We start from the raw sequence: 22,923 nt of genomic DNA on the forward strand, positions 1-22,923 counted from the left end.
CTTTAACCTTTAGGATTACAATTTTCCCCTCTCTATCTCCAGCCTTCCTTCTGCAGCCCATTTGCTGCGTGACTTTATACAAGTCACATAAACTATCTGAGCTTCAGTTTCCTCATTTTTAAAATGAATATAATGAATCATATTTGTAAGATTATGGCACAACTTAACATATTAAAGCACATGCTCTGCTAGGACGGACTACATAATTTGTAGGGCCCAGTGCAAAATGAAAGCATGGGGCTCCTTGTTCAAAGGTTGTGTGTCCATGAAGCTGGTCCTAGTGCCAGGCTCTGTTTTAAGCATTTCATATGTATTACCTTACTCAATCTTCACAACAACTTTATGAGGTAGATACAGATGAAGAAACTAAGGCAGAGAGAAGTTCAGTAACTGCCCAAGGCCACATGGTTTTTAACTGGTGAAGGTGACTAGTGAAGGAAGGATGGTTCCCACCCAGGGAGCCCTCAGCTGGGCCATTCCCAATCCTTCCTCAGTGACTTTGTCCATGCAGTTTCTGCTGCCCAGAATGCCCCTTCCTCCTTTCCCTGCACCCAAGCCTACATTTTCTTCCAAGTGCAGTTCAAGCCCCAACTCCCCCTTTAAGGGGCATCTATCTGGAGCAGAGACGCCAGGCCCATCTCTCTTCCCCCTGCAGATTTTCTCAGTACCCCGCATGAAGTCAGACCCACCCCAGCCTGGCCTCAGGAGTGCTCACTTGCCATCGCTGGCCTTCCTGAGGCTCAGTGTTAACCGATCTTACAAGGGTGGAGGGAAAACGGCTTTAAACCTCTCTCTACATCCTTGAAGCAGCTTGCCGTACACAGTCTCATCCAGCAGACAGGGAGGGCTTGAGGGCAAAAACAATATGCGAGTCTTCACTTCATCCTTGATGTTTACAATTCTCCTGAAAGAGTTCTGTCCAGGCTCTGGATCTTTCCCTGGAATTCCTTGCCTCTCCTCCCCTCCCCCATTCACTCCTCAGGAGTCAGCTCAGAGATCACTTCCTCCTCCACGAAGCCTTCCCTGACCTCCACCCCCAGGTCAAGTGCCTCCTCTGGGCTTCCATATGTCTTGTGTTTCCCCATCATAGCACTTGTCTCCCAGTGTCCATCTTCCCAACCAGGTTATGAAAATCTTGAAGGCAGAGACAAGGTCTGTCTTATCATAGTGCCTGAGACATAGTAGTTTCCCAATAAGTCTGAACAAATGAATGAATGAGTAAAAATTAATATTAAATAAATGTATGTTAAAACTCTGGGCTCTTGGCCAGGTGTAGTGGCTCACGCCTGTAATCCTAGCACTTTTGGGAGTCCAAGGTGGCAGGATCACTTGAGGGCAGGAGTTCAAGACCAGCCTGGGCAACTTAGTGAGACTCTACCTCTAAAAAAAAAAAAAAAAAGGTCAGGTATGGCAGCATGTGCTTGTAGTCCCAGCTACTCGGAGGCTGAGTCAGAAGAGTCACTTGAACACAGGAGTTTAAGGTTGCAGTGAGCTATGGTGACGCCACTGCACTCCAGCCTGGGCAACGGAGCAAGACCCTATCTCTAAAACAAACACAAAAAACAAACCCTCTGGGCTCTTGCATGCACCTCAGCACACGGCTGGGCACTTAATAGGTACTTACATAAACTTATGAAATGGGTGAAAGCCAATGACAGCTCCAGAATTTTGGTTCCAAAAGTTTAGTGGGAGCAATCTGGTTGTAGGAGTGGGAGTAGAAGGTTCCTCTTGACAGAACAATGCAAAGTAAAGGTGATAGTTGAGAGTCCATGTTGGGAGCAGCAGCATAGAGACATCCTTGGTCAGAGGTCAGCAAGCTAGAGCTTGGGGGCCAAATCCATCTCACTGCCTTTTGGCACGGTCCACAAGCTAAGAATAATTTTTACTTTTTTTAATGATTGAAACAAAGAATAATAATACCTGTGATGCATGAAAATTATGAGATTCAAATTTCAGTATTAGTAAAGTTTCACTGGGACACAGCCGCACCTACTCATTTATGTACTGTCTATGGATGCTTTGGTGCTACTAGAGTAGTTGCAACAGACACCGAATGTCTGCAAAGCCTAGAATATTTACTTTCTGGCCCTTTACAGGAAGTGCTTGCAGACCCCTGGCCTGGCCATCTGTCTAGCCCAGAGTGAGAAGGACACATGCTGCCAGCCAGCCACAAGGTGTCAGCCTTTCGCCACCATGCTTCCATCCGCATGGGCTCCTTAAGGAACTTCTCCACTGAGGCAGACATGCAGTAGTCCCCAGTGCATGAGGCCACATGACGGGGGGGAGGCCTGGCGTCTACACGAAGAGTGCAGGACTGGCTGGGGAAGCCCAGAGGCTTCGCGTAAGGTTGGCAGTCTCCTCTGGACCTGTTCTGTTCCTTTGGTTTAGGTTTTATTTGTATTTTATACACAAAGAATTCTCCAAACAAACTAAAATTTTTTATTTTACCCAAAATGATTACTCAAGAAAAGTTGTGAGACTTTTACACAACCAGATAAGACCGTGGTCGTCTTTCTGAGGTGGGGACGGAAGGACCTGTGCAAGAGGAACACAGGTCCCCGTCAAGCAAGGTGGCTCACAGGTGGCATCTCTGGCCTTGAAACTGTCTCCAAGTGAACGAGCATGTGGTGCTGTGTGCCAACTACTCAACATGAAAGTGGCAAATATACAGGGGGCTGGGGGGGAGCAAGGGAGAAAATCCAGGAGAGAATGTCCCAAGAGGGAAGTAAGAAGCTACTGGACGTAGCACAACCCCAGAAGTTCCTCCGGGCGCCAGCCCTGTGCTGGGTGCTCACGGGCTCACTCCCCCAGCCTCAAGAGGGCGGTTCTGAGATCATCCCCATTTGACACACAGGGAAACTAACTGGGACATGAAGTCGCTTGCCCGGTCGCTAGCTGTTCAGTGGCAGAGTCGGGACTCCAGCCTGTGCCTGCCTGTTCTGAAGCCTGTCCTCTCTCCACCACACTCCCCTACTGAGGTCACAGTGAGCAGCATGTAGCCACATCACCTTAAGACCATAAGCTCCACCAGTGCCTTCCTTGTTCACCCCATATCCCTAGGTCTGGTGCCCACAAATATCCCCTGAACAAACAAATGAATGCTCCCTGCCAAATGCTGCAGTGAGCTACCTTTGCCTGTCCAATCACCTAACTTCCAAGACGCTTCCTGGAAGAGACGAGTCCAGGAGTCAAAGCTACAAGCAGGAAGTGAGAATCACGGTTCTTTGCACAGGGCCCCGTGGGCACTGCCGGCCAACTGCCTGTTTTTGCCTTTTGCTCCTTTCCTCCACCAGGCTCCCACGCACTTGCTGGCATCATGGCAGGTCCTAGCCCATCTCCTTCTATGACGTGGACATCTGTTTCTGACACTGCTTTTAGGTGGCTGCAGGCAGTGCCCTAACCTCTAGCCACTTTTCTGGATGAAAACTTGTTTCCAGCTGGCTGTCACTTGGAGAGGCCATACAGTGCAGTCAAAGTGCTTGAGGAGGGTCTAGATAACCAGGTTCTAGCCCTTTCCGTGACTTCTTGGGTGACTTTGGACAAATTCCCACAGCTTTAAGGCCCCCGCCTCCTCCCATTTCTGTGTTAACCTTTTGAAAGGAAGCATGCAGAGAGAGAGGGTCATCCCTGAGCTTGGGGACTGGATTCTACCCAGTCTGGAGGGCCTGGAAGATGAAGACCATCCACTTAGGACACACAGTGAAAGGAGAAACCTTCCTAGAGGAAAGGATTAGATCAGGAGGGAGTTTTGATATACCCAGTCCTTAGGAAATTAAATAGCCTAATCCTATTTGGCTTCCATGTGCAGTATCAGGAGTCAGGAAGACAGAAAGGGTCAGGATCACTTCTGGAACCTCTAACCCCTTCACCTCCCCTTTATTACCCCAGCTTATTTTCTGTATTGAATGGCTGTCAAATTTTCAATCACTTAACAAATAGGTATCAAGCACATACTGTGGTTACAACAGTGAGCCACACAGGCAAGGCTCCTGTGCTCAGAGTCTGGTCTCCAGGATCAGGAAGCCCAAAGACAGATGGGGAACTACTGAGTCAGGCAGCAGCCCATGGCACCTGGAAGCCAGGCCTTCTGCAGTCCTGGGCTGGGAGGGCAGAAGCTTCAAGGGGAGGGGTGAGAAGTTCAGGCTGCCTAACTTTGTGAGGCTTTGGGGCTGATCTCACAATTACTTAGCTCAAGAACACTCTCATGTCTGTGCCTGCCACTTCCTGCCCTTCTCCTGGCCCAACCTTAGTCTGGCTCAACTCACTGTGCCCAGGTTGCCTGTTCTGCAGCAAGCCTCCCGCCACTGGAACAGCAGTGTAGATGATCAGTGACAGCCACTGGGGCCTCTGGGCAGGGAGGCGTGAGGGTGGCACACCGCCAGATGATAAACTATATCCACAGCACATGGCAGGGCTAATTAGCTGCCAAAGGGTCTTTGGTGATGTTCACTCAGAATGCGGTCATGACAGTCAGGTAGCAATCCCTGCTTGGCTTGACTTGAGTATGGAAGGCTCTCTGTGGTCAGCCCCGGCTGCTTTTGGAGGTGGGGCCACTGCTGGGCAGACACAGGCATGTCCAGTGGAGCTTTCCATGCAGGACGTAGGTGAGACTGAAGGAAGGGGAGCAGACTGGGAGGAAACTGACAGGGAGCTGAGCAGAGTAAGGCAGATGCGTGTACATAAACACACCTGTTCTGGGGAGCACAAGGCAGTAACTAGAACAGAGATGGAAGATGCTATCACGTCTGTCCCACAAAGCAATGTCTCAGGCAAGTCAGCCAACCTTGGCCAAAGCATTGTGTCCAACATGCCCTGGGCAGGGTGCTCAGGAGCACTTCAGAGCAGCAGGCTATGCAAGCCCCAGAGTAGAGCCGGTGAGCTCAGTGAGGGGCGCGTCTACACCCCAGGACACATTTGCTAACATCTAGAGACATTTTTGGTTGTCTCATCGGCAGGGGTATTACTAGCATTTAGTCGGTAGAGGCTGCGGATGTTGCTAACATCCAACAACGCACAACACAGCCTTTTCCCCAAGGGGGTTTTGCGGCCCCAAAGTGTCACGAGTGCTACAACCCTGAGCTCAGGGAGCAGGCTCAGATCTGCATTCTATGGGATGTGAGATTTGGAGACCGCCGTGTACCTCCCCATCTGAAGAATGGGGAAAATACAACCCTCACTGCTCCCCACCAACTTTACGAGGCTCACTCCCCAAACACACAGGGAAACTGTTAACTTTGTAAAGGGCCCTTTCCTGAGCTTTTCTTAGCTTGAAACCTGCATGGACCAAAACATCTAGCACAGTGAACGGCATTTAGTGGGCACTCAATAGACGAAAAAGAGAAAAGTAACACAATAGTTTAAAAAAAAAAAAGAGCCCACTTCCCCTTTCTGGTTAGCTTCTTTCATATCTCTAGGCTTCATTTTTTGTCGAGCCTTTCTATAAAGTTCTATACAGGCACAGGGAACGCTGTTAGCAGAGGCTGTCTTAAAAGCATATCCTGAGGACAGACAGCTGACAAAGGAGATGGGAAGTGTCGAATCTCAAGGGACAGCTCCTCAGCCCTATGCAGGAGTCCTATGCTTCCTGCCTTATGGGGCAGAAGCCAGGGCAGCCACTCCAGGGGCTCCCTGGGAGGTTGGCCTTGCCAAAGAGCTGCACTAGTTGGTAACACTCGCCCTACAGACGCTGGACTCAGCAAGTGAGACAGCAGCTTGGGGAAGGGGGGAGCGATGCCAGCCCCCAGCCCCGAGGGTGCTGCTCCATCCTGTTCCCCTCAGGGCCCTTACAGCATTACCAGCCTTGTGGAAGCTGCTGTGCGGGGACCAAGGGCATGATCCACCCTTGAACTTGCCATCCAACTGGGAAGGCCAGATGTACCCTTGAGATTTGATGAGTAAGAGTATTTCACCAAGTGTGTGCAAGTGCTGGAACAGAGGGCAGATGTACTCAAAGCTGAGAAGCCAAGAGGAAGAACAGAGTGGGCCGGTGCTTAGGCAGACAAGCAAACATTATGAGCTGCATTTTACGACTTCAAGATCCTCAGCAATCTGTGGACTACAGTCTCTTTCCCAAGCATTTCAGAGCTGGAGGGGGCCAGAGACCATCTTGCCCAAACTCTGTAAGGATGAGGATGCTGAGGCTGTGGGGGGAGGTGCCCTGCCTGGGCAGTCCTGTTCTGCAGGCCGGCATTCTTCCCACTAAACTCAGTTGCTTCCTCTTCAACATATGGTCTCCCCTTCATTTCTACCAAGAAAGTGAGAAAAAACCCATCTTGGCACATAGAGAAACTAAGGCAGAAAGGAAGGCCTGCTCAAGTCTGCAGTGATTTGGAACTTCCAATTGGCAATCTATCAGGGCAAGAGAAGCGCCCGGGCCTGCTTTGGGTCAGGAGCAGGCGCAGGGATAAAGGAGGCCTGCTCCTCTCATAGGGGAGGCACAAGAAGCCCTGGGCTGACCTGCTTAGAAGTTGGTCTCTTCCCTAGGCCTCTTCCCTTGTCCCTGGAGGTGTCCACCCTCTACGGGGAGGATGATGTCTTTCCCCCATTGTAATTTACGCATCTCATGTCTCATGCCTTTGAGGTGACCACTTGGAGCTGAGGTGTGACACCCCCACATCCCCAAATCACCCCCTCCCTTTTCCTTCCCCTCCAGAACAAGCTCATGCCACACTGCCAGGTCTTGGTGCGTAAGGAAGCACTTCCCAGAGGTGTTTAATCCTCACAAAAGCTCAGACAGGCAAGTCAGGGTCCCTTCCCCACACCTGGACGCTCACCTGAGGACTAGCAGGGGTGCCCGGCTCAGCTCCTCCTTCCTTTCCCCTCCCCACTGCCTCAGCGGAAGCTCCTCAGTGGTGCCTGGAAGCTCCTCAGTGGTGCCTCGGCTGCACCGACTTCCTGCTTTCTCTAGAGGATGGGCTGGCTCACCGCAGCCCCTCCACCCTTCTCTTGCCTCTCACATGGGTGGCCCTGCAGACGTCTGCGCCCCTCCCCCAGGTGCTGGTGGTGTCCCAGGGGTTTTCAGAAGAAAATAAAGAGGACAAGACTTTAGGTCAGAGGTCAGAGGCCAAGACCCTTTCATGGGAGCTCAGCCCTTTGCTTCCCGAGGCTCTGACCCTCCCTCACGCTACCCACAGTCACGGGGGAGGAGGCAGTGTGGCAGCGTCTATCTGTCCCGTCTATCTGTCCCCCTGGCCCAGCATCATGGCGCTCAGGCCGACTGCTTTGGGGAGGCTACGGCTCCTAAACGTGGCCTGACTTTTCGCAGGGGCTAAGGCTAGTCTGTGGCTGAGATGTAACAGGGGATGCCCTGGCTGGTGAAGGGGACTGAGGACCCTCTGAGGGGTGGAAGAAAAGGGCAAATTCTCCTGTCCCACAATCTATCCCCCGTTGGGTTGGATTGCAGCCTCCCACAATCCCCCTTGGCCAAGCCCTCCCCTGCCTCGGGCTGCAAACCAAGACATGCTGAGGGAGGTGTCGTCCAGGTAAAGGCACTACGGGAGCCCCACAAGGGCTTGCAGCCCGCAAAGCCAAGACTGCGAGGATGGCTCCGAGGGAAAGGAGACCTCAGTAGGAAGGCCCTCAGAATGGCAGTGTCAAATTCTGCCCCTGGCAGCAGGGAAGCTAAGGCCTATTCCCCTCATTGCATTCAGAGTCTAGTACAGGAGCCTGCAGGGACTGGGCCACAAAGGCCACAGCAGCCAGTGTCCCCGCTGTCCCAGCTGCCTCTTCCACCTTGAATTCAGAGGCTAGAGCAAGGCTGGGACTCGGAGCGCCTGGCTCCGAGCCCTGTCCTCTTCCCTTTTATTCCAGCAGTCTCAGAGGAACCAGAAGCACCAGGAAGCTCAAGTAAGGAGGATCCAGGGAGCTGGGGCTGCCCTCAAGACCCCATCCTGATAAGGTATAAAGACATTCCCTCGCCCCATATGGGGACCTGCAGAGCGAGGTTAGCCCAGTGGAGGGAGGGTCAGGCATAAAGGAGAACGGACACCAGTCAGGCTTCCACTTCATGTAAACAAGGCAGCAGTGACCCTGCCCAGCCACCGACAGTCTGGTGGAGGTGTGTGATCATCTTGAGATGCTTCAGACCCTCCCATTTGGGATTCAGGGTCCCTGAGGCCAGGATGGAGGCTGCAGGGCAGGAGGTCAGTTGGAGTCTTATGTGCAAACTGGTATAGGGTGTGACCTGTGCTCTCGACAGCCCAGGACAGGACAGGTGGACATCCACAGGTCTTGCCCACCACCGTCCTGCGGCTCAGGATATCACGCATTTGCTGGGCTTGGCACCAGGACTTGTTTTACCTGTGGAGGCAAGGGACACAGGCAGGGAAGGATGTGAGTGAAGCGCTCAGTGGATCTGCCTCCAGCCCCACCCTGTGCACCGTCCATGCCTCAAACTTGGGGGCTCGGGTTACTGTCACCCTCCCAAGCTGCTGAGATCTGGCAACCAGGTCAACAGGGCATCCAGGAAAGCAAAAGGAAAGACTTTTCCTGCCCTGGCAGCCTCAGCAGGACCCCACTGGTTGGGACAACACGGGTCTGCCTTCCCCTGACCAGAGGGGTGAGGCTGGGGGAGGGATCCAGACTCCAGAATCAACGACAATTGGCGACTTAGTCTTGCCAAGAGGCCGTTCACCGGCAGCCAATGTCATAGGCGGCATCACAGCTCACAAAGTGCAACCAGAGACCTCTCCAGTGTTCCTCACGGTGGCCATGCTGTGAGCCAGGTGCCATTTGCCCTTTACTACGCCCAGAGCAGTGGGGCCCACAGCCCCCAGGGCCAGTGAGCGACAGTGCCAGAGCTGGTCTGGCCAACCCAGTTCCAGCTCCTGCGGTTCCGGCCGCCTACGCTGGAAGAAGAAAAGCCTGCACCTCAGGAAGGGTCGGTGGTGCTGACCAAGAGCCAGGCCCTGCTGGGGAGGACAGAACTGCTTAGGGGACGGTTTGAAGGGAGAGGGTGGAGAGGAACACCCTGCATGGAGGGGAGGGACGGGAAGAGAAAGCTGCCGTCTTCCAGGCCAGAGACACTCATCTCTCCTCTTCCCCAGGCCTCTCTTCCCACTTCCTTTACGACCCCAAGGTGAGGCCTTGACCCGACACCTCCCACTCTGTGAGTTGGCTCGGTGTCCTCGACTGCTGCCTGCCTTCGCGGGAGCCGCGCGTGTTATTTCCCGCCAGTCACCTCCGCACGGCAAGGTTGTCTCCCTGGCGCTCACACCACCTCCCCATATCACTTCAGGCGGGAGTTTAGCTAAGGTGGCGTCTGCCTCCTCTCCCACAGAGCTGGACCTGGAGCCCCGGTGCCGGCAGCACCCGCCCCGCTATGCACTGCAGGCCGCTGCTCACGCCCCTCGTTGCGCTCAGTAACCATGGCCTTGTCTGGGCCAGACTGAACTAACTCTTCAGGACCTACTACAAACCCAGCCGAGCCCTTGTTATTGGTCCTGCCCCAGACTGGGGCAGGAGGCTTCCCAGGAGGCAGGAGGGGAGATGGATGACCGTGCCCTGAGGGCTTGGGGGGCCAAGGATCTGGGGTTCACCTTCCATGGTGCTGCCGAGGGCCTTTCTGCTGTGGCTCTGCTGAAGTGATTAAATTCTGCCATCCCAGAGCCCCCTCACTGCTCAATACACACCTCTGTCCCCGTTTCCTCTCCTCAGGGGCTTGTTTTACTTGCTTGGCCTGCTAAGCAGATGTCTGGTTCCTCCCCAGAGGCAGCAGCATTTTGGAGCAGGTAAGCAAATCAGTCCCCAGATCTCAGCGCAGGGGAAGAAGCTGGGAAACAGCACAGCTCTGGGGGGCAGAGGAGGCAAGGGTGGCGGAGCCTGCCTCCAAGGCCTGCACTCTGCCCAGCTCTGCCTGGGAGAGGCCTGGGAGAGGCCGGGGAAGAGCCTGTCTTCACCAGGACTTGCTGCCACTATTTTACAGGGCTAGATGAAAGCCAGTAGAGAGACCCTATACTCAGAATTCATCCCCATGCCTCTGACAGAAAACATGGTTTGAGAAAAATTCTTTGTGTCCCAACATTCCTTCAGTGCTCATGTACTGGGAGACCACCCTGTGCAGGTGAATCAGGCCTGCTAAGATCAATGGGGAAGAAAACATTAATAGCCAAAAAAAATTTTTTAAAAAGTATGTGTGGCCTGGGCATGGTGGCCCAAAGAAGCCTATTGAGAGAGTCAAGCTTCAAAGGAGGGTAACCAGCCTGGGCAATATCGAGACCTCGTCTCTATAAAAAATAAAAATAGCCCGGGGTGGTGGTGTGGTAGTCCCAGCTACTCAGGAGGCTGAGGTGGGAGGATCGCTTGAGCCCAGGAGTTCGAGGTTGCAGTGAGCTATGATTGCACTAGCCTGGGCAGTGAAGTGAGTCCCTATCTCTAAAAATAAAACACAAAGGGGGAATAACTGGAGGTGAGGCTCAAAACAGAGACACCAATGGGAGGAGGGGGGCATGCAATGTAGTGGAGCAGCGTGACGTAGGTGTCAGGCTCGGGGAGGACAGCCTGGGGCACCCAGGACCTGCAGTTAGTCTGGTTCACCAGCCAGCAAGGTGGTACAGCCAAGAGGGAGGCAGGGGACACCCATACAGAAGACCATGACCAGGACAATGGGTTGCATCTTCCTATGGTTTCAGGGCTTCACATTCCCTTCATCTGGAAGATTGTCCCCCGATGGCCACATGGCGCTCTCCCTCCATTCCAGTCTCTGCTGCAGTGCCCCTTTGCCAGAGAGGCCTTCCCTGAGCACCTTTCAGAAAAGGGTCACTCCCTGCCCCTCCCCAGTGTAACATGCTCCATGGAGCAGGGACTTGTTCATTCTGTTCCTGGTGTACCAGGAACTTAGAACAGTGCCCAGCACAGAGCAGACATTTCATAGATACGTGTTTATTGAACAAAAGGAATGAGTGGGCAATGGCAAACTACTCAAGGGTTTAGAGCACTACTAATAACAACAGTACCAACGGCAGCAACGGCAGATGTGGGTCGGGTGACGTACACACCCTCACGCACCTAGTACTCCTTGGGGTGGTGACGTGTGCCCTGGCCAGGCCCAAGAGAAACTAGAAGGACAGAGGGATTATGACGCCTGCCAGTAAGAATGAGGACAGCTGCCTCTTTTCTAGAGCTGAGTGGGACTGGTCCCTCGGAAGATACTCACTCTGCTCCCCTCACCCACACTGTGAGCAGGACCCCTCGCCCCCTGCTGGGAAGGGACTCAGGTTTATCAGGTCACACTGCAGCCTCCAAATACCAGCTGGGGCCTGACCTGGGCTTCTCAGGGCTGCACTGAATTTTGAAACCCTGCCTTGACAAGACAGCACTGAGTAGATTGACCCTAGACCTCAGGCCCACCTAGGTCCTTACAAAACTCTGAAGCCAGGAAGCACTTCCCCGACATTCCATCCCTCACAGGGATCCAGATTTCCAGAAGAGTGATCTGAGATCCCCAGGCCCCAGCGATGACACAGGAGAGCCTGAAGTCCCCAAATCCAGGAGCCCAGTGGTCACAGCTCTACAGAGCTAGAACATGCTGCCAGCCAGGGTAGCCCATCCACACATGAGTCAGGGGAAGTCAGGAGAGTTCTGGAAAGGCACTGTCACCTCACAGAACTGTAGGAAGAAGAGCCTGGGCCCAGGGGCCCTGGAAAAGGTAATGACCCAGACGCACTCTGGAAGTTACTCCTCCCCTTTGCCTCTCAGCTGGTAGGGAAACAGGGGGAGGGCCAGTCCTATATTCAGGCCTCTGGCCCTTCCCAACAGTCTTTAGGGATGTAGGGAAATGGTGGCAATCTTAGCCTTCTGGAGACAGCCACAATGCTCTGCAGAAGGCCCTGGAAGCAGGAGACCACACTGCCCTGTCCTCACTGTATGACCATGGACACAGGGGTGTGCCTCTCTGTACCTCAGGGGTCTCGTTTGTGAGACACTGTCATCAGGTAGGCTGGCTGGGAGGACAATGCCAGTTCTGTGTGACAGCATACAGTGAGGGCATCTCCCTGAGGGGACCGTGTGGGGTTTCGGGCACAGCATCTGGAACCTCCTCTCCCGGCCTGGCAGCACCTTGGGAGCGGGGTCTTGTCTGAGTATCCTCTGTGTCACTGCAAAGTCTCTGGCCCGAGGACCCCTACATTGGAGAACCGCACTGGAACATCAGAGCCTCTGTTTAAGGTCAGGACTGTATTGATGGCATTTTTAATGGAGCTCTCCACTGACTGCTGCTCCCTGAGGTTTGGGATCTCCGCCCCGGAGCTGGATGGGCGCAGACGGCGAGCCGAGCCCTGGTGCGGAAGGGAGCAAGGTCCAGCGGAGGCGCCGGCTTCGGCCACTAGAGGGAGCTGCGAGCCTTCAAACCACTGGGCGGCCCCCCACCCCCTGCACCCACAGCCCCACAGGTTCTCCCAAGGGCCACACCTGGGTTTGCAAAAATCTGCATGCCGTTTGACAACTATATGCTTCTTATCAAGCAATTTTACAGCCTGTCAGCTCTTAGCTTTTCCTATTTTTCTCTCTGATGACAGAATCTGTCACCAACCCAGGCTCTCCCTTGACAAGAGGGCAGCAGAGAAAGAAAGAAGAGTCAGAATCTGAACTCGAGGGGACCCCAGAAACCTTGCCTGGCTCACCCCTCCTCTTCCAGATGAGGAACAGCCTGGGGGAGGGGCAGAATGTGTCCTGAGGAGAGGGGTGATGGCTGTGCTGGGGGAAGGGAGCCGAAGTTCTCACTAGTTCCCGGCTGGGAGCCCCACTGCTGGGCGCCGACCTCCCCGCATGCCCCAGGAGGGGAGGCACTGAAACAGCCGCTAGGCCAGTCGGGAGGCTGGAGGCCAGCAGCCGCACTCCTGCTCCTCCCTGCCTTTGCGGGGAGACAGAAGCAGGGAGAGGAAAGGTCTCGCTGGAGAGCGTGGATTTTGGGGCCGCGGGTCTGGGACGCCCAGCCTGGTGGGCAGGGTGGAAAGCAGGAGGGTGATGGCTCTGGGATCGGACGCTCTGAGAGGAGCTTCCCAAGGGCACAGTCAGGGTCTGCCTGCTGGCTCCGGCACTGTGTGCAAACACTAGAGAGCAGCAGCGGCGGCAGACACCGCAGGAGTTGTCCATGCAGGGGACCCCCGATGCTGAGAGACACACTGAAGGTAGCAGGAAGGGACAAGACAATGGGCCTTGCGTTTCCATGGAAACAACACCTCGGGGTGAGGGGCTGAAGGAAGGGAAAGCCCCCACTTCACTTCCAGTCAGGACCTGGGAATCAGTCCTTGTTGCGGGGGGCCTGCCCCTCCCACTCCCTTTCCTGCCAGGTGTTCTCCATGGCAACCCTCCTCCACACCAGAGGTGCAGAGCAGTAGCAGCATCTGGTGCTGGGGGGCCAGGGAGCCCAGGAAGAATGGGGACACGGCCAGCCACCCTTCTGCTGACAGGACACAGCCCCAGGCCCAGGCCTGGGTTTGAATCCTGACTCTACTACCACTTCCTATGCCCTGGGACCATTTAATTCACCTCTCCAAGCTTCCGCCTGCCACTTCTGTACTTGAAGCTTGCTGTGAGGGCGGACAGCAGAGAGCACCTATGCAGGACCCAGCAGGTGGAGGTGCTTAGCCAGTGTTTCCAGGCCAAATGGAGGTGAAACCCTGGCACCCCTGCTGTGCCCACAGCCACAGAAACGCCCAAGCCTGCTCTAATTCTAAGAAGCAAATTTATCTGACATTTCCTGAGCACAGACTGAGTGTGTCAGGGTCTGTAGCAGGTGTTGGGGAACAGCAGAGGGGAAGATGGTTGCAGTCCCTGCTCTGAAGCTACTTGAGATCGGGTCAAAGCTGGGGCTTCTGGGAACGTGTGGGTCCCAGGAGCCCTCAGGCTGCACAGGATGAGACCTCAGTCCCAGCCATCACCTGTGTCGCCAGCCAGGGAGCCTAGTTCTCATTGCTGCAAAGCCCCACAGCCACAGAGGGAGAAATCCAACACGGAAACCCCTCCGACTCAGGGATGCCGAGATGAGAAAGGCACCACCACAGCCCTGGCTGTCACCACCAGCCTCCTGAAAGGCCACACCAGAGACTGCTCCGGAGAAAAAGATAAAGACCAGAGCTCTTGGGGATCCCAGAGAGAAAGGCTTTCTAGAATGATCTCTCCCAGAGGGTGAACAGCAGAGCAAACACCACTCATCAGACAGACACATGGAAAACATAAACTATTTACAACAGAGACAGGAAAGTGGGTCAGGGCACTGGTAGGGCACAGGTGAGGGTGGGGTGTGTTTGACCAGGTGAGGTCCTGACAACAGGAGATCCAGCAAGGCACAAGGTTTGCTAGAAAGAGCCTAGACTTCAGGCCAGGGGTGGGGCCTTAGCCCTGCCACCCAGCTGTGCTGAGCCTCCATTTCTTCATTTACAATGCAGAATCTTTCTAAGGTTACTTTATTTACTTGAGTTATAGTGAGGGCCAATCTGAATGTTCTCTAGGAGTAGTAATGAAAGCTCTCAGACTATGCCATGGGCAGCATTATATTGGGCACTTTATAGCCTCAGCAGAGCTGGGCAAGGCAGGCATCATTCTCCCCTTTCAGAAAAGAGGAAACTAACTCAGAACTGCAGTGACTTGCCCAAGCCCACAAGGCAGACACAGGCCAGAGCCAGAATGGGAAGCAAGGCCCTCTGACTCCAGAGCTCCCGCTCTCCCCGTGCTGGTGGGTGGACGGCTGCCCCTCTGCAGATACCAGGCACTGCTCCTTGATGGGGCCAGAGGCAGGGCCAGAGGCCTGGGGAGGCCGTGGCCCCGAGGGAAGAGGGCTCACCTGAGACATCGGCACTGGAACCCTCGTTGGGCCTCCTCCCCATCAGAAACTCCACTTCGGCAGAGGTCTCGGTGGAGAGGGAGCTGGCCGCGCCGTTGGGTGCTGCAGGCCTCTTGGCCCGTCGACTCAAGAACCTGCTGCCAAACCGTTTGCCCTCCTTGGCTGGGGCAGCCTCCCCGTTGGCAGCTTCTCCCATGCCATTTCGGGTAAGTGCCTCTCGGGATTTGGGCTTCAGGTCTATGTGCATGTGAGAGACCATCCTGCCATCCTTCCGGCTCAGCTCTCCCGAGGGAAGGGGCTCCACGGGGGGCAGCACCTGCTCCACTGTAACCAGGTCATTCAGGAAGCTCTCCAGGCGCCGGGCTGACTCGCCACCTCCACCACCCTCCTCCTGCCCCTGTGGGTTGCTGCCAGCCTCCTGCTGTTGCCGGGTGGCCCAGCGCATCATCTCGCCCGGCGGGTGGCGGCTGCCTGACACCAAGGCATACTTGGGGTTGATAAGCTTGCGGGCCACAGTAGATGAGTAGTTGAGGCCAAGCCTGCCTGCCAGGCCCAGCTGCCGGTACAGGTCCACCTCCTCGGAGATGGCGTACAGCTCCCGGAACTCTACATCAAAGGGCTCCACATTCTGCCCTGTCAGGAGGAGGAGAAGGTTCCTGTCCACGTAGGAGGAACTCCATGTGAACCTGGGAGCATGGGGACAGAAAAACAGGACACGTGTGCCCAGGCCTCTCTTGCCCTCCTAGCAGCCACCTCACACCCCCTTGCCTGACCCCAACCTCATGTTGTGCTGTCGCCAGACCCCTTGCTGCCCGGTGGAAGGTGCCTCCGGGCCTCCATGCTGGACTATTCTCCCTCCACTGACCCAAACCCTTCTTTTCTCCAGATCTTGGCCTCAAATGCAGAAAGCAAGCAGCAGAGGCAGGGAAGAGGTTGAGACATCAGGCCTGGACTCACCAGCTTATACCCTGGCATGCCTTGTAAAGCAGAGCTCACAGGAGACATGCTCAGAGTTGTCGTGAGGCTCACATGAAATAACTTACAGAAAACATTTAGGCACAAACACACATTTAAGAAAAAGTACCTGCTGCTGCCACTATTATTAATATTACCCCATTCTTTATTGGTCCTTCTCTGAAATTTAGAGCACTTAAGTGTGTGCAAAAACCCATCCTTTAAAGAAAAAAACAAAAACAAGACTCATTGTTTAACCGCATAAGAGAACTTATGCCATTTGTTAATTGTTTCATGTGCTTCGGTATTTCTTCTCCTCGCCTAGATTTGAATTTACTTGGAAGGCAGAGACTACACAGACACAGTCTCTCATGTTCCTGGTAATTTACTTTTAAATCAAAATTCTGGAGACATTCTTGCCATACCACACCCTCATGTTTCTTTCCCAGGTCTGGTCCATTCTACTTCCTGCTTGTCCCACCCACCAACTAGCCTCAAAATGCAACTGGTTGCAACTGGACCATGAAAGGTAGCAGTGCTTAGTACTCAGTAAGAGTTGATTCTGTTTCTAAAATAACTCATCAACCAGAAAGTTGAGGGAAGGGACTGGGCAGGAGGCTGTTCTTTGCCATTCAATCAGAGAGTACTTTTTAAAACTCATGACTGTGGAGGCTCCAGTCTAGCACTTTCCTGAATGGTTACCAAGAATAAGGCCTCCTGGGCTCTTCTCTGACCTGGCCCAACTCACCTATAAGATCCAGTGGCTACTTTTTCACCATCCACCATCAGGAACCTTGATGACAGGGTCCCCTGGATCTTCCCCATGGGCATGTAGAAGCCGATGCCTGTCACGGAGCGGACACGGATGTTCTGTTGAGAAGACGAGAAGGGCCCCGACACCCAGTTTGGGTGGGCCTACGAGGCTCTGTGCCAAGTCTTTGTTTGGGTTGGGGAAGAGCCAGCTTGTCCACAGACCCCGCCTGCTGGCTCCTGCTGCCTTCACGAGAGTCTCTGCTTCCTACAGCCTTACACATGAACCCCTCTTTGGTGAGCAGGAAGAAGTCCCCAAGTCTTGCTTTGGGCATGAACAAGCCCAGGGTGGGTCCTACCTGTTCCCACAGCTGCCCAGGAGAGAACTACAGCCCTAACTTTGAACCTGACAGTGAAGTCAGTGATTCTGCAGGCTGAGCCCCCAGGACTGGGCCAGAGCTGCCTCCTTCAGTCTAAGCAGCCTTGGGATAAAATTTAAGCTGGGCATGTAATTTAGTGGTTATCAGTTCATGAGTCAAGGCTTTAGACAGAAGGAAAGGAGTTGAGATCTTGAAGTTCACCTGAGTCTCTCAACTGGGGAAGAGACAGAAACGGAGCCAGAGGAAGGAGCAGAGGAAGTCTCTGTCTCCTTCCTGGCCACCTTCCTACACCCGCGCTCCAGTGGGACAACTTACCCGAATACGGAAGTCAGTGAGTTGCAGGCCCTGACACATCTCCAGGAAATACTTCACTCCTGCCTCGTCCAGGATGATGTACACTGGGACCCGGCGCTTAGAGGCGGCATCCACAATGTCTTGGAAGATATCACGGTCAGTGAAGAGGTCCATGACCACAGCAATAACCTGGACAGGGAAGGGCACTGGTGAGGCACGTTGCAACTAACCCCTACAGAGACACACCCCACCCACAAAGGACCAGCTCACCCTTGGATAACAGTGGCAGCCAAGAGTCAAAAACTCCACCACTCCTGGGTCTCCACGCTCCCACCCACCTCTGAGCATATCCCAGCCCAGGAGAGGGGCCTGGGGGTGCAGGCCATGCTGCTTGTACTTCATCTTGGACAAATCCCCACCCCCCCACCCTGGGGATTTTCCGGTAGCTCTTCAGAAGCCCTATCAGGGGAGATCTAGAAGGCTGAGTAAAGTTGCTCCTGGTGCCCTAGGGAAACAAACAAGCGTAAGGAGATGCCATCGCTGAGATGCAAGGGACGGGCTTGTTTCCACAAGTCACAGATCTGCTCAGACATCACTTTCTCAGCAGGCCTGGGTGCTTTGATCTCCCTGCAGCTGTGCAAAGCCCTGTGCTTCCCCAAGCACAGATCTGGGCAGAGCTCCAGTTGGCTTGGATTCCCTGGCCTCCAGGTATCCATCCCACCCCATCCTCAAATCGGGGTCACTGCTCAGGACCCCTCATGTATAAAGGTCAGTCCTGATTACCCAACCTGGAAGGTGAGGCCTTTCGCAGCCTGGGACAGGTCCACCTTTCTGACCATAGCTGCCTCCAATTTCCTACACACACCACCCTCTGCTCCAGCCACAAGGGTTTTCTTATTGGCCCCAAACATTGTGCACATGATGCAGAGGAAAGGGCCTTGGCTTGGGGTCAGATCTGGTTTTAACCTCGGATTCACCACTTTCTATTTATGTGACCTTGGGCAAGTCACTGAACTTTAATAAGCCCCTGTTTCCTCATCCGCAAAGTGGGGATACTGGTGAGAGTTAGGGACAAAATCTATAAAGCACCGAACACAATGCCTGGAGTGCAAGAAGTCCTCAATAAATGGTGGCTGTCTGGATAGTTCAGGGAGCCTGCTTGCCATTATAACTGAAAGCGCAGACTCTGAAGTCAGGCAGACGGGGCTGGGATACCACCTCCATGGCTGGCCTGGGCTTCCTGGCAGCAAAATGGAGCCAATACCTGCACGTGTCTCAGAGGGTTGTTGAGAGGACTTAGCGAGACGAACCAGGAAAGCACAGAATGCAGGACCTGCACGTGGTGAGCTCGATGAGCACTAGTCACCATCGCCAGCACTAGTCACCATCGCCAGCGCCACCTACACACATGCGCTCTGCCATTACCCCTGCCTCTAAAGCCTCCCTGACCCCACATTCATACAATATCAGGGAAAGCTCTTCACAGTTCTTACATTTTGAGAAAGGAAAAAAAAAAACCTTTTTATCTGAGGAATCCAAGATAAAATCCCTTTAAATTACTGGACCCAAACATGCACTGAGATGTGACAGTAGTCACTTCCTACTCCTCCTTGAGCTAAATAACCACCTCTCGAAGCCACTTGTTATAGGGGTTCTAGCTTGAATGACACCAAGTAGGCACGCAATGCCTTATACCCTATAGTCTGACAATGTACAGTGAGAATTCCTGACCTACGACTTTGCCCCCCTCTCCTATTGATCCTCTTTTCTTTAGAAACCTGAGCCTCTCCCCTGTTCCCTGGAGCACTCTCCAAGGCAACCTGGAAGTGTGTCCGAGGCTGCAGTCCTAAACCTCAGCCCAAATAATAAACTCTCCATATTAATTTTGCCTCCGCTTCTTCCTCTTAGGTCGACTTATTGACGGTCATCCATACATGCAGAATGAATGACTGCTGAGCCCCTCAGGCAGAGTGAGGATCTAAAAACAGATAAGCTACAATTGATAACCTCAAGAGGTTAATCCATGTGGAATGATAAGATATTTACACAAAATACCTGCACATAAGGTAAATGAGTTAAATGCCTTAGGAGCTGCACAAAGGAAGCCATATGGGTTAGAGGGGGATGGGGGAGAGAGAGATCACTCGCAGTCAGGAGAGAGCAAGAAAGACTTCACCAAGGAAGCCGAAGCTTGAAGAATAGGAAGCCTCTGGGCACCGGGAGACATGGGCAGACAGGAGAGAGGCAAGCAGGGAAGCTGGCTAGGCTACCGAGCAAGAGTGTGCCCTGCACACGGGCACCACGGGGAGGAGGTGAGTGGGAGCTTCACCTGCCCGAGGAAGGGTCACCTTTGTCTAATCTACACACAGATGCCACATGGCCTCACAGGGGCCGATGAGGGGAACATTTCAGGCAAAGGGCACAGCACAAACAAAGGCACTGTAATGGTTAATTTTATGTGTTAACTTGGCTGGGCCATGGCACCCAAATATGTGGTCAACATTATTCTGGGTGTTTCTATGAAGGTGATTTTTGGATGAGATTGAAATTTAAATCAGTGGACTGGTCAAGCAGATTACCCTCCATAAAGTGGGAGGGTCTCATCCAATCAGTTGAAGGCCTTAATAGAACAAAGACTGACTTTCCCCCAGCAAGTAGGAATTCCGTCTGCAGACGGCAGACTGCCTTTGAACTCGGACTGCAACTGTTCCCTGGGTATCCAGCCTGCCAGCCTGTCCTGGAGATTTGGGAGTTGACTCTCCACAATCCCATAAGCCAATTCCTTAGACTTGATCAATCTCTGTCTCTCTCTCACTCACACACACACACACTTCCCATTGGTTCTCTTTCCCTGGAGAACCCTGACTGATAGAGGTACCGAGGATGGGACTTAACCTGTACCAAATACTTTCAGTACCCCATGCTGTTGCATGTGCTTTAGGTAAATTTTCTAATCTGGTCCTCACAACTATTCTGCAAGGAAGGGTTGTTATTCCCACTTCACAATCAAGGAAGTAAACACACAGAGGGGTAGAGTCATGTGTCCAGGGTTGTAAAACCAGCATGCGGCAGAGCAAGGCGCTCAGGTCAGCCTGGCTCCAGGGTCTTCATCTCACTGCCTCATAGAGAAGGGACCTCTGCGAGGTATTTTAGACACACCAAATCCAAAACTGGTTCTTTAAAAAGACTAAACAAGATAGACAAAATTCTGGCAAGACTGACAAAATGAGAGGAGATGTAAATAAAATACTGAAAGAAAAAGGAGAAATAACTACAAACATAATAGATTTTTTTTTTTTTTTTTGAGACAGAGTCTCACTCTGTCACCTGGGCTACAGTGCCATGGCATAAGCCCAGCTCACAGCAACCTCAAACTCCTGGGCTCAAGCAATTCTCCTGCCTCAGCCTCCCGAGCAGCTGGGACTACAGGCATGTGCCACCACACCCAGCTAATTTTTTCTATTTTTGGTAGAGACAGGGTCTTGCTCTTGCTCAGGCTGGTCTTGAACTCCTGAGCTCAAGTGATCCTCCTGCTTTGGCCTCCCAAAGTGCTACGATTACAGGCGTGAGCCACTGTGCCTGACCCATAATAGATATTTTTAAGAAATAGTAAAAATGGTAAAAAAAAAAATACCATATATTATACATTAGTGAATTTTATTTTATTTTATTTTTTTTTGAGACAGAGTCTCGCTTTGTTGCCCGGGCTAGAGTGAGTGCCGTGGCGTCAGCCCAGCTCGCAGCAACCTCAAACTCCTGGGCTTCAGCGATCCTACTGCCTCAGCCTCCCGAGTAGCTGGAACTACAGGCATGCGCCACCATGCCCAGCTAACTTTTTCTATATAGATTTTTAGCTGTCCAAATCATTTCTTTCTATTTTTGCTAGAGACGGGGTCTCACTCTTGCTCAGGCTGGTCTCGAACTCCTGACCTCAAGCGATCCACCCGCCTTGGCCTCCCAGAGTGCTAGGATTACAGGCGTGAGCCACCGCGCCCGGCACATTAGTGAATTTTAAAAGGCAAATGACATGGCTAATACACTACAAAGGCAAACTAAACATAATATGCCATAATCAAGTAAAGTTTACTCTAGGAATGTAAAGATGATTCAATATCAGGAAATGTATCATTTTAATGTAAAACATTTCTGGGGTCAAGGAGGAGAAAATCATGTATTATCTTAATAATTTAAAAAGTATTTAATAAAGCTAAATCGCTATTTGTGATTACAATTCTCAGAAAACTAAAAATAGAAGGGATCCTCCTTAACTCTGTAAAATTTATCTACCAAAACCCACACAAAACATTTCAGTTAACAGAGAAACTTAAGATGCATTCCCTTTAAGTCTCAGGAAAGTCAAGGATACTCACTATTGCTACTACTGTTCAGCATTGTATTGTCCTAACCAATGCAATAAGACACCAAAAAGAAATAAGAAACACAGGATTAGGAGACAAAACTACCAATATTTAGAAATGATATAATTTTCATAGATAATCCAGTAGAATCAAGAGAAAAGCTATTAGAATAAGAGAATTTGGCAAGATTGCCAGATACAAGAAAAACTTACAAAAATCAATAGCCTTCTTCTACTGCAATAATCATCAACTTAAAAAAAAGAAAGAAAGAGAGAGAGAGAAAGAGAGAAAGACCCATTCACAACTGCAACCTAAGCACATAGTATCTAGGAATTAATATCTTTAGGGAGAAATTTTCAAAACCCTATTAAAGGACATTTAAAAATACATGAATAAATGAAGAGATAAATCATGAAAAGATACTATGATTTACTATTTTAAAAAATCCAATACTCCCCATATTAATAAAAGTCAAAGGAACTCCAATAAAAGTTCAGTAAATGTTTTTGAGAAATTCAAATGCTTCAAGGACATGAAGAAGAATAAAGATCCACAAACCGCTATCTCAGTTTTGAAAAAGAAAAGCTAAAAGAGGACACTCATTCAACAGAGAGTAATACCACAGAGCCACAGTAGTAAGAGTTGTAGTACTCAGGTAGGAAGGAAATGACAAATAGACCAGTGGAACAGAATGGTGAGACCAGAAACACACACACACACACACACACACACACACACACACACACTCGCACACACCTTTATGTATAAGGGTAGAATCATAACTCAGTGGAGAAAAAAACGCTGTTTGTAGATGCTATTGGGAAAATTGGCTTACTACAATATATAGAGAAAAATAAAGGTGGATCCATCTCTACCTCACACCATACATAAAGGTGAATTTCAGGTAGGTTAAATACCTAAATGTGGAAGATAAAACTAATAAGGGAATTTATGAAATGTAGAAAAATATCTTCATGACATAGGATAAGAAAGGATTTAAGGTTCCAAAAGCACAAACCATAAGGCAAATAAAATGAAATTTAAAAGATGCATTTGACAAATTGGGGATTTTTCTGTTCAAATAAAGAGGTCATAGACAGAGGTAACCAACAGGTGACAGGAAGTGCAGTGTCTACAACCAGAAAGAATATTACATATGGGATCCCTACAAATCAGCAAGAAAAAGACAGGAAACTAATTAGAAAAATGGGCAAAGGATATGAAGAGCCAATTCCCAGGAGGAGATACCTGAATGGCTAATAAGTATATAAAAAGCAGCAGATCTCATTAGTAGTCAGAAAATTCAAATTAAAACAAAGAGATGAGAGACAGAAAAAGAGAGCGAAAGAGAGAGAATGCTTTATAAGATTAACTAAAAATTAGAAAGTTGGATAATCCTAACTGTTGA

The 22,923-nt window shown here is 51.7% G+C and overlaps 1 protein-coding gene across 1 annotated transcript in view; it reads right to left on the reverse strand.

Moving 5' to 3' along the window:
- Window positions 1-7,990: 7,990 nt before the first annotated feature.
- Window positions 7,991-22,923, reverse strand: part of FAM83F (family with sequence similarity 83 member F) — a 31,550-nt gene continuing 16,617 nt past the window's right edge. Inside the window, exons 2-5 of the mRNA XM_045554858.1 lie at window positions 17,179-17,346; window positions 16,482-16,603; window positions 14,780-15,465; window positions 7,991-8,298 (exon numbers count right to left, since the gene is read on the reverse strand). Coding sequence (XP_045410814.1) covers window positions 8,252-8,298; window positions 14,780-15,465; window positions 16,482-16,603; window positions 17,179-17,346 — 1,023 coding nt within the window. The 3' untranslated portion in view covers window positions 7,991-8,251. The remainder of the gene's footprint in view (window positions 8,299-14,779; window positions 15,466-16,481; window positions 16,604-17,178; window positions 17,347-22,923) is intronic.

Source organism: Lemur catta, chromosome 6 (genome assembly GCF_020740605.2).
Source record: "Lemur catta isolate mLemCat1 chromosome 6, mLemCat1.pri, whole genome shotgun sequence".
NCBI lineage: Eukaryota > Metazoa > Chordata > Mammalia > Primates > Lemuridae > Lemur > Lemur catta.